The sequence below is a fragment of the Oncorhynchus nerka genome, linkage group LG24 (genome assembly GCF_034236695.1).
Source record: "Oncorhynchus nerka isolate Pitt River linkage group LG24, Oner_Uvic_2.0, whole genome shotgun sequence".
NCBI classification, from domain to species: Eukaryota; Metazoa; Chordata; class Actinopteri; order Salmoniformes; family Salmonidae; genus Oncorhynchus; species Oncorhynchus nerka.
The window spans coordinates 68248349-68260610 of NC_088419.1; the positions used below are offsets into that span (position 1 = coordinate 68248349).

Consider the following 12262-nt stretch of genomic DNA (forward strand, 5'->3'; position numbering starts at 1 on the left):
GACTTTACCTAGCAGGGTCTTGTAGATGACATGGAGCCAGTGGGTTTGGCGACGAGTATGAAGCGAGGGCCAGCCAACGAGAGCGTACAGGTCGCAATGGTGGGTAGTATATGGGGCTTTGGTAACAAAACGGATTGCACTGTGATAAACTGCATCCAATTTGTTGAGTAGGGTATTGGAGGCTATTTTGTAAATGACATCGCCAAAGTCGAGGATTGGTAGGATGGTCAGTTTTACAAGGGTATGTTTGGCAGCATGAGTGAAGGATGCTTTGTTGCGAAATAGGAAGCCAATGCTAGATTTAACTTTGGATTGGAGATGTTTGATATGGGTCTGGAAGGAGAGTTTACAGTCTAACCAGACACCTAAGTATTTGTAGTTGTCCACGTATTCTATGTCAGAGCCGTCCAGAGTAGTGATGTTGGACAGGCGGGTAGGTGCAGGTAGCGATCGGTTGAAGAGCATGCATTTAGTTTTACTTGTATTTAAGAGCAATTGGAGGCCACGGAAGGAGAGTTGTATGGCATTGAAGCTTGCCTGGAGGGTTGTTAACACAGTGTCCAAAGAAGGGCCGGAAGTATACAGAATGGTGTCGTCTGCGTAGAGGTGGATCAGAGACTCACCAGCAGCAAGAGCGACAGAGAAGAGAGTCAGTCCAAGAATTGAACCCTGTGGCACCCCCATAGAGACTGCCAGAGGTCCGGACAGCAGACCCTCCGATTTGACACACTGAACTCTATCAGAGAAGTAGTTGGTGATCCAGGCGAGGCAATCATTTGAGAGAATATCTTATGTTTCACTGAGAAGTGTCTGAACGACAACACGGATAATATAGTGCTCGCTGGCTTCTCCGTGCATCGGCAGGACAGAGCAGTTATGTCTGTTAAGACGAGGGACGGGGTGTGTGTCTATTTATCAATAACTGCTGGTGCTCGATGTCTAATATTAAAGAAGTCTTGATGTATTGCTCGCCTTAGGTAGAATACCTCATGATAAGCTGTGGACCACACTATCTACCAAGAGTTCTCATCTATATTATTCATAGCCGTCTGTTTACCACCACAGACCGATGCTGGCACTAAGACAGGACTCGGCGAGCTGTATAAGGCCATAAGAAAACAAGAAAATGTTGATCCACAAGCGGCACTCCTAGTGGCGGGGGACTTTAATGCAGACAAACGAAAATCCATTTTACCTCATTTCTACCGGCATGTCACATGTGCAACCAGAGGGGAAAAAAAACTCAAGACCACCTTTACTCCACACACAGAGATGCATACAATGCTCTCCCTCACCCTCCATTTGGCAAATCTGACCATAATTCTATCCTCCTGCTTACAAGCAAAAACTAAAGCGGGAAGTACCAGTGACGAGCTCAGTACGGAAGTGGTCAGATGACGCGGATGCTACGCTACAGGACTGTTTTGCTAGCACAGACTGGAATATATTCAGGGATTCATCCCGCTATGCCCTCCAACAAACCATCAAACAGACAGTGTCAATACAAGACTAAGATTGAATCCTATTACACCGGCTCTGACGCTCGTCGGATGTGGCAGGGCTTGAAATATCTTACGGAAAAACAAAGGGAAACCCAGCCGCGAGCTGTCCTGTGATGCAAGCCTACCAGACAAGCTAAATGCCTTTTAGGCTCCGAGGCAAGCAACACTGAAGCATACATGAGAGCACCAGCTGTTCCGGACGATTGTGTGATCACTCTATATTTTAAATTTATTTTGCCTTTATTTAACTAGGCAAGTCAGTTAAGAACAGTGGGTTAACTGCCTTGTTCAGGAGCAGAATGACAGATTTTTACATTACCTTGTCAGTTCGGGGATTCAATCTTGCAACCTTCCGGTTACTAGTCCAACGCTCTAACCACTAGGCTACCTGCAGCCACAGCCGCTCTCCGTAGCCAATGAGAGCAAGACAACATTCACAAAGCCGCGAGGCCAGAGGGATTACCAGGACATGTACTCAAAGCATGCACGGGCCAACTGGCAAGTGTCTTCACTGATATTTTCAACCTCTCCCTGACCGAGTCTGTACATGTTTCAAACAGACCACCATAGTCCCTATGCCCAAGAAAGCGAAGGTAACCTGCCTAAATGATTACCGCCCCGCAGCACTCACATCGGTAGCCATGAAGTGCTTTCAAAGGCTGGTCATAACTCACATCAACACCATCATGCCAGAAACCCTAGACCCACTTGTTCTGTCTGCTACTGCATGGCAAGCAGTACCGGAACACCAAGTCTAGGACCAAAAAGCTCCTCAACAGCTTATATCCCCAAACCATAAGACTGTTAAAGTTAATCAAAATGGCCACCCTGAACATTTACATTGTTTTTACACTTCTGCTACTCGCTGTCTATCTAAAATTTGATTTGATTAGATATCCTGCTCCTTCAGATCTGCAAAACACAGAGGGGGGCCTATGGGTTGTTTTTGGGCAGGGCCTAACTCTCCTGTCTCAGGTATGTGACCTCCCAGAGACACACCATCCAGGTGGATTACATTGACTACATGGACCAGATAGCTTACCAGGTGGGGGTGCGTCCCAGCCTCCTAGGGCTGTTGCTACGAGATCCTGGTGTGTGGCTGTGTGTGCTGCTGGGGCCATGCACCCCGTACCAGTACCGTCTGAGAGGGCCGGGACAGTGGGACGGGGCCCGACAGGTAGGGATGGGCCTACAGTGTATTAATACAAAAATATACCGCTGATAATGTTGTGTTTTCTGGTATCGATACAATCACTAAAATAAAGCTGAGCTTGAAATTCAGAACTAACTATTAATGTGTATTAATTCTTCCTATTTAAATTAATTGTCTTCGATACTGGCCTAAGTATTACTTGGGACATTAGAGAAACTGAAACATCTACCTCTTCCCCCCAGGCCATCCTGACTACATGGGATCGGATGGCAGGAGCCCTGAAGACCAGGCCCTCGGACATCCCTGAGCCCAAGCAGAGTTCCTTACCCCTGACCCTAACCGTGGGGGCTGCTGCCCTGGCTCTGGGGTACTACTGGAACATACACAACCACCCATCCCTCCTCATCGCCCTGGACCCCACCACCTGGCAGGACAAGATCAAACCATACCTGCCAGTGTTGTGGTAACCCACCAGGGATCAAACCCAGGCTGTGACTGGGTGGCGAACACAGTCATGTTAGCCCACTATGCTAAAGCCTAGCCCTCAGCCATTCCACCTATTTATTCAATTCCAGTACAAGTACACAACCAGCTGTACTAGTGGTGGTATAGAACAAATATGTTTAAGGACTGAGGGTCCCAGAGTACTAGGTATTGTAACACTGGTTTGGTTGACTAATGCCCATTAGCCCACTGAGCTAAAGCCAAGGAGGTCACCTCCGTTACACCAGGACAGTGACCTGAAACAAACTCATAATCCAGATGAGCTATTAACCAGAAATACAGAGATGCAATAGCAGGCAGCTACTGTCTGTTAATTAATATGCCAGGTCATCTTTGTGAAAGATGAGAGCTCTACCAACTAATCAGGGACCACAAATGATGTTAATATGAATCTCTCATAACCAATAATTCACAAAATGTATGCACAGAATTGGAAATAATGCATAGTGCAATATTAGTGTATTATCCACAGCCTGTTCTCATAATTGTTGGGATTCAATTTTACTTGATGCCACAGTGCCTTAGACTGATCAGATATATTATAATATCATTTATTTTGTTCTATAACCTTATTTTCGAAATAGCAAAATGATTTTAGGAGAGTGTAGTGTAATACATTTTTGCCTTCATGTTTGGATTGGCTTTGAGTGTTACAAGTCTGTCATTCACTAATCTAGTCAAATGTATGCACACACTAACCTCTACCTTCTCCCTCCTTACGATGTACTGGTGACCATGATAAATGTCACCACTAAGTGCCTACTCCAGGAACATCCTTATAAACCACTAAAGTGTGGCCCAGAGACAACCCCCCCTAGCCTCTATGCATTTGTATGTGAATGGAAATATGGCATTTTTGCCATCCTTGTCTGTCATCCCTTTCAGATCTATACAGGTGCCTAGGGTGGTAGGAGACAGGAGGTAGTTGCTAGGCATAGTGTCTGGATGTTTAAAGAGCCACTGAGAACACGTCGATTGGCACGTGTTCTTCTGATGCTCATGATAAAATGTTGATTTCTGGATCGATTGGGCGTTTGGTTAATTATGTTTGTCCCCCATGAGACACTGTAGATGCGGAAGCCTGTTTCACTTCCTCAAAATCCCCAGAATAAATAACTCAAGAAATCTGTAATTCATTTTGACATTTTTGACGAGGATGTTGCGCAAATGTACGTCTAACTAAAGGTGTTTGGTGTAGTATTTCTCAAGTTAAAAAAATGCGCAATGTGTTGTCTTATGTAAGCAAAGTTAGAGCTGCTGGGCAGGTCTGTCTCACTGTCAATGCTATTGGAGAGTGAGCAATCCACACAGCTGTTCACCCCATGTTAGTTGGCAAATGGACATCAAATCAAAACCCAAACTTAATTTACCCGTTGTGACGCGCAGATGGTCCAAACTCTGTTTTAGATGAGATGACTTTATGACAAATTATTTTACACTATATAGTCAATTTTGACACTAGATTAACTGTATCTTGCTAATTTGTTGTCACATAGGCTGTTTTCAAAGGGATTTGTTGCTTTTTAAAGGCAGTCGCACTTTAAAGCTAGAATCCTTAGTTGCTACATCCTATTTTTGACTAATTAAAATGTACCCATTATATTCAAGAATAAACTTAGAAATGTCTCGCGCTTACTTCAAATGTCGTACCCAATCCGAACCCAAAATACAAGCTAATTTTACTCACATTTTGTAAACAATGCATATTTAAACACACTGTGTAGCCTCAACATTTTTAAAACTTTAATTTTGATTTCATGGATGTTCAGGCTATGCATCCTCTGTCTATGATTTGAGAGCGGTTACATTTCTCTGGACCCATCCCTCAGCTTTTTCCAAAACTGAAGCAGGGTGCTGACTTTGCTATTGTTTCAATTAAGGATTCTAGGTTTAATTTCTTTGTAATGTTGTATGTGTTTTTTAGCCCAACAACATTTACTTTGTTGGGCTTAACATTTTAATGTAATACTATGGGATGAAAACAAGTTATGAATTTGAAACATTATTGTAGAATAGATTCAAAAATAAAAAATGAATGACATTTGCCTTAGCCTCTCAGCCCACTATGTAAACAGTTATTGCTTTCGGGGATCCTTGGGACGGCCCTACCTTAAACAGTAACCTTCTCCCCTACCGTAACCATTTAAAATGCCACCGTCAATGCATGTCAGTTGGGACATCCCAATGATGCCGAATAGCAAGGACCCAAAAGTGGTGGAAAAAGTAGCCAATTGTCATACTTGAGTAAAAGTAAAGATACCTTCATAGAAAATGACTCAAGTAAAAGTGAGTCACCTGGTAAAATACTACTTGAGGAAAAGTATCTGGTTTTAAATATACTTAAGTATCAAAAGTAAAAGTATAAATAATTTCAAATTCCTCAAGTAAACCAGACTGCACAATGTTCTTGTTTTTTTTAAATTTACGGATAGCCAGAGGCACATTCAGACATCATTTACGAATGAAGCATGTGTTTAATGAGGCAGTAGGGATGACCAGGGATGTTCTCTTGATAAGTGTGTGAATTGAATCATTTTCCTGTCCTGCTTAAGCGTTCAAAATGTAACGAGTACTTTTTGGTATCAGGGAAAATGTATGGAGTAAAAAGTACATTACTTTCTTTTGGAATGTAGTGAAGTAAAAGTAGTCAAGAATATAAATAGTATAGTCAAATACAGATACCCCCAAAAAACTACTTAAGTAGTATTTTTACTGAAGTACTTTATACCACTGGGGCCCAATGTAAACCACAAGCCTCATCCCCAGACTGCAAACAATCTTTGGTTGTCTGTCTTAGAGAAACAGCCACCCTAACTGTACATAGGGTGTTATTATCAGCTGTGGGGCTAATGATGCATAGCTGAGCTACAGTAGGGTTCCAAGCCAAGCCCTCCAAACAATTTGATCCAGCTAGAAGTTGCCCTTAAACACTGATCTAAAATCTGTTTATTCTCACAACACCATCCTTACCCTTAATTATTTGTGAGGGGAAATGCAAAACTGAACTGACATTAAAAAGCCTGAATCTATCTGCTCACCTGTGGCGTCATCAAAAATGATCTATTATATTGACAAGATAGCCGAGTGACCGCTCTAACAAAAGAAATGCATGTCCTCAACGATTGAAGTCAGACGAGATCAGGTAGGACAATTCTAGCCAATGAGAGGGCAGATATGCGTGGAAACTCAGAAATTAGGAGGTCAAATCATGACGTCGGTGATCTTCAGGTCAGAAAATCGGAGCTCTATGTATGTTTTATTATTTAACTAGGCAAGTCAGTTAAGACCAAATTCTTATTTTACAACGAGTTCCCAGCGGTTTTGAACTTGGCATAATTCGTTTTTCTCAAAGTTGCCGGAATGCCACGTGTATCCACTTATTAGTACATTTGTAACAGGCTCAACATTACGAAACTTCTATTCGATCAAATAAGCGTCGCGTAATTCGATACTCAGACCACTATACAAAAGAGCGTCTCTCTCTTTAACAGATTTTGTACAAAGTAAATTCTCTCGATTCGCGTCTTCCTCTGGCTTCATCCTACTCCCAAAACTGTCGCTCTGCAGCCGCCGTCTTCTGTGCGTGATGACGTCAGACACCCGTGGACTGGCGGTCTGCCATCTTTGATTGTGAGACAGGCCGCGGCGCAAGCAGCACTCAACGAGAGCAGCACTGTCTCACACGAGATAACGGGTGGGCAACAAAAAAAAAAGACAGAAACACAAATCGTGACCCTCTTAACGTCCAAACAACGGTGGAGACTCCGGGAAAGAAGAAAGGGCACCGTGTTGGCACAGAATAGATTTGAGGCCCGTGCAAGTCGAGAGGAAATGGTTGGATGCTAGCTACTGTACCACGCTAGTTACCTAACTAGCTATCGTTAGCAAGCTAGCCAGTGTTTGTAATCCGCCGGCCACACACTCGGCTTGGATACTACAAAACAAGCCGAACCCAGACGACATACTAGAAGAAGAGAGACCGGCGGTGACAGGTTGGTCGCCATGTCAAGAATTTTCTAGCTAGTTCGTGGTGAAAAGCAGGTTAGGAGGTGTGATGGTGTACGCTAGCTACGTTGACCACTTAACTAGCACTGTACGTCCACTGGGAAAAAGCCGAATGTGATGATGATGATTGCGATTTAAGAATTGAAACTGATCTTTGACTCTTCTCAACTACTTAACCCACCATGCTGCAGTATCGTGTAAATCTGAACGATTGCAGCCAAATATTATTCTACTAGTTTAGAATCATGTTTGATATGGTTAATTTGTGTTCGATTGTTTTGGGCTAGAAAAGGCGCCGGGCCGATGTGACCCATCATGTCTCAACCTAAATCTGATCCATCAAACCATCGGCCTGCCCGTTGTGGTGAACCAGTTAGGCTACAATTTGACCAGTTAGCTAGCTGCGCCGATATTTTAATACCATCTCCAAGCCTTGGAACTATTGCTAAAATAAAAAAGCACTGCTAGAGGTTTGAACACGTTACATCGACATTTCTTTGTGTTTTGGGCGTGACAGTGTTGGTGTCCCCAGTTTTTAAAAATGCACAAAAAAATATTAACCTATAAACATCCTCTCTAGACAACTCGGAATACATTTACCCAGACAGTTGGCAACCACAGTCCACAGGTCTTTAACATTTCCGGTTGACCGTGATTCTGTCTTCTGGACAAGGCCATTAGTAAATTATATGAGCCAAAATCCATGTTGATTACCTCTGCTACCATTGATTCCGATCACTGACAACGCAGGTATTTATTGTGTTCTCTGGTGTGACTGGTATGCAAATGGACAGGCATTTGACCTGGTCATGAGTGTGGTGAGGAGATGAGTGAGCATGTGCAGCGTGTCAGAGGAGATTGGTTTAGGAAACAGTCCAAAGTGAATCGACCTACCTGTCTTTCTGAATTCCCAGAGTGGGCCAGATGACGCCATTTCATAGGAACGTGAATTTATCCACTTAAATTGATATTGATTTTTAAAAGTCAGCACATGTGAGGAAATAGAGGGATAGTCTCGTACTGATCCTGGTACCAAGTTCCAACCGAAAGCCACACCACCCTGCTGTGTGCCGGCAGTGTATAGTTCACCCGCAAGTCAAACTTTGATGTTAAGTCCTTAAAAGTGGTCCATAGTCCAGCTGATTCCATATTCAATGCCATCTGTTTTGTATATACTTAGGGAAGAAAACAGTAGGCTTTAGTCCCCAATGACTGGGAAAATATTTAGAAACCATTTAATTCCATCTACCTACAGACTGGAAGATATTGATGTTCCCTCCTCCCAAGAGGCTGCAGCTCACTATAACTTATTATGGGCTGAATTTCAATAGTCTAAAGTGGCTTCCTCGCTGCGTCTCCTGTCGCTCGTGTCCACTTATCTGAAAACAGGATGAATAAAAGCAAAATGGCAGATTAATCCCATTAGGGATTTCAGATCATTCTAGGTGTGTTGTGGCCCTCTGTTCCATGGCTATCTGTTGACTACTGTTGTATCTCTGTGAGAGGTGACTCAGCTGCTATCCACCTCAGGTGGCACAGTGCACACAATCTTGGGTCTGTATGTAGCTTCCTGCCATGGGGGCCATCTCGATAGTCTAATGCTGCGTTTAGACGAGACATGCAAAAACCGTCATAACAGTCGGCATAGCGTGACAAAGTAAGAAAATTGGTGACAGAAAAAGCGAGCCAGGACGACATTATGCGTTGCTATTGTGATTTCGGTAAACAATCAGTGCAAATCAACATCTGGGAGAGAGAAAACGCTATGACGAAAGTGGAAATATTTTAACTTGTGGTAAGTCCCGTCTACCATGGCGGCTGACTACATTCACCGCCAGCCTCAACGGCATTTACCTTCGTGCTCTCATTAAAAACAAATGACATCCGGTTTGCCGTCTACCTCATACCAACTAACTGCAGCATAAAGCACAGGTGTCAAACTCATTCCTCGGAGGGCCGTGTCTGTGGCTTTTTGCACTTCCTTTGTACTTGATAGTTGAATTTAGGTCTCTAATTAATAAAGAACTCACCTGCTTGTCTAGGTTTTAATTGAAAGGAAAACCCAAAAGCCTGCAGACCCTAGGCCCTCAATGGAAGGATTATGACACCCCTGGTCTAAAGGTTTCCTTTCCTTGTTTTCTTTACCCTCATTTACAGAGATCTGAATGTACTTGGTGAAGGCAAGGAACAAATCAGGATACTTTCTGCCTAGAGGTCACATCCCATTCCTGAGCCTTCTGCGCCTCTTTTTCATCTCCGCTCTCCCTGGAGGCGAAAGGCCATCGTTGGAGTTCTAAGGGCTATATGTGTTATGTCACTTTTGATTTTTTTTAAACATCTCAAAGAATATTATATGTTAGAGTAATTGGGTAGAGCTGGTTTGCAGAGAGAGATGACTGGGCATGATTTAAACTGAAGCTGTGATGAGGGTTTGTGTCTGGGTTGAGCAGGTGGGCAAGGCTGGGCAATGACCTCTTTGGGAGCATGGCTGGGTTATGTATGGCTGGAGACCTGGCAGATAGAGGTGAGGGCTAAGCAAGGTATGACTTGGGGGCTGGTCAGGTTTATGGGGGGGTGTTATGACAATCAGAGGAGCAGAATGTCTGTTTAGGCTGCTTTGTCCTTGTGACTCACACTCTGTCCTTGATTGACTCTGTCCCTTTCTGGGGTCTCTCCCTTGTGGCTGTGGCACACGTAGGGGCTGGCCTTCACTGTGGAGGAAGTGTCTCTGCTTATTGCTCACTCATGCCTCCCCTCTCCCAGGCGGTCTGCGTTCTTTGCTAGCAGACGTGTGCCAGTTTAGTGTGGCTAGGAGGGTGTCAGCACAGTGTGCCTGTTTGTGACTTTTCTTTTGCTCATACAATCAGTTTGCCCACTGCCTAGAGCAGGGGTATTCAACTGTTACCCTATGAGGTCCGGAGCCTGCTGTTTTTCTGTTATACTTGATACTTAATTGCACCCAACAGGTGTCCCAGGTCTAAATCAGTCCCTGGTTAGAGAGGAAAAATTAAAAAACACAATGGATCTACCGGAGTTGAGGAAATATCTATTACATTTCGGGTTGTTGAACTTTTACTGCAATCGTGAAAGCTTTTGAATTTTGAATGTAAGAGATCTGCAACAACAATTAGTGGGTCCTGCTCTACCATTTGGCCATTCATTTATATCAGAGCATCTTCCATCAGCATTATGTAGGAGTGATGCCACCCACCAGAAGTCATTGAGCGTTTGGTAAACAGCACTGTTAGCCTCATTGCTGTGCTGTTAGCTGCCCTGGCCCCCACCATGCTCAAACATCGCTCCTCCATCAATTATGAATGGCTCCCGGCCGTTAGGCAGCACAGCCGCATGGCTCAACAAAGGCTGCTCTCTTAGGGCCTGTCGGCATGGCAACACGACATGCCCCATTGAGTGAAGAGAAGCCATTGTGATGGAGAGGTGTAGAGTCTCTCCTAGTCAAGTCATTCCGTCACTCTGAAAAGCTGTGGAGTTACCTTCATTCTCTCCCCTCCCCCCTTTTTCTCTCTCCCCCTACCCGCTCATTTCCCCCTTAGCTACCTGATGATGACATCTATCTATATAGTTAGCTAACTAACTATAGCTACTGAAACAGATTGTCGTTTTGTTTTTGGGGAAGAACATTGTTTGCATCCATGAGCTAGATAGCTTTTTTTTATGACCAGCACTGTAGGTGCACGAGACAACTTTACCACACATCATAGCATACGTATCGATGAATCATTGTGACATATGAAATACGAGTAATAGCGTAATAACTACGTAAAACATCTATGAGCGCGTTAAATTGTGACGTGCAGTCATATTCAGGTCCTGATTGGTCAACAAACTTATTTGACCAGTCAAATAGTATTAAATGGTATATTTTTTTGACACATAAAGACCCAAACAGCGTTCCATAGAAATCCTGGTTGAGAATGAAACGACTGAACAAATGAACAGCACAGCAAGTAAATGAAAGAAATAGGTTTTGATTATGTTTTTACTGGTTATGGGGACATGCGTAAATGCCAACAAAATAACTATTTTGTGTGTGTAACCTTTATTTAACTCAAGCTCATTAGCATAACGCAACGTTAACTATTCATGAAAATCGCAAATGAAATTAAATAAAAATATTGGCTCACAAGCTTAGCCTTTTGTTAACAACACTGTCATCTCAGATTTTCAAAATATGCTTTTCAACCATAGCTACACAAGCATTTGTGTAAGAGTATTGATAGCTAGCATAGCATTAAGCCTAGCATTCAGCAGGCAACATTTTCACAAAAACAAGAAAAGCATTCAAATAAAATCATTTACCTTTGAAGAACTTTGGATGTTTTCAATGAGGAGACTCTGTTAGATAGCAAATGTTAAGTTTTTCCAAAAAGATTATTTGTGTAGGAGAAATCGCTCCGTTTTGTTCATCACGTTTGGCTAAGAAAACCCCCCGAAAATTCAGTCATTACAACGCCAAACTTTTTTTCCAAATTAACTCCATAATATCGACAGAAACATGGCAAACGTTGTTTAGAATCAATCCTCAAGGTGTTTTTCACATATCTATTCGATGATAAATCATTTGTGGCAGTTTGGTTTCTCCTCTGAACCAAATGGAAAAATGCACGCAGCTGGAGATTACGCAATAATTGCAACGGAGGACACCAAGCGAGCACCTGGTAAATGTAGTCTCTTATGGTCAATCTTCCAATGATGTGCCTACAAATACGTCACAATGCTGCAGACACCTTGGGGAAACGACAGAAAGTGTACGCTCATTCCTTGCGCATTCACAGCCATATAAGGAGACATTGGAACACAGCGCCTCCAAAATCTGGGGCATTTCCTGTTTGAAATTTCATTTTGGTTTCGCCTGTAGCATCAGTTCTGTGGCACTTACAGATAATATCTTTGCAGTTTTGGAAACGTCAGTGTTTTCTTTCCAAAGCTGTCAATTATATGCGTAGTCGAGCATCTTTTCGTGACAAAATATCTTGTTTAAAACGGGAACGTTTTTTTTATCCAAAAATTAAAAGAGCGCCCCCGTTATCGAAGAAGTTAACAACAAATTCTTATTTACAATGAGGGCCAAACCCGG

General features: G+C 43.1%; 2 protein-coding genes across 6 annotated transcripts in view; both read left to right on the plus strand.

Moving 5' to 3' along the window:
- The window catches only part of LOC115108489 (flavin-containing monooxygenase 5-like), a 30258-nt gene extending 25967 nt beyond the window's left edge, over positions 1–4291 (plus strand). For all 5 annotated transcript variants that reach the window (XM_029632879.2, XM_029632880.2, XM_029632877.2 and 2 more), the window contains 2 exons: positions 2478–2679; positions 2898–4291. In XM_029632879.2, coding sequence (XP_029488739.1) covers positions 2478–2679; positions 2898–3122 — 427 coding nt within the window. In that variant the 3' untranslated portion in view covers positions 3123–4291. The remainder of the gene's footprint in view (positions 1–2477; positions 2680–2897) is intronic.
- A 2482-nt stretch (positions 4292–6773) lies between these two features.
- Positions 6774–12262, plus strand: part of LOC115108744 (protein PRRC2C-like) — a 33995-nt gene continuing 28506 nt past the window's right edge. The window contains 1 exon segment of the mRNA XM_065009082.1: positions 6774–7151. The gene's annotated coding sequence lies outside the window, so the exon portion shown is untranslated.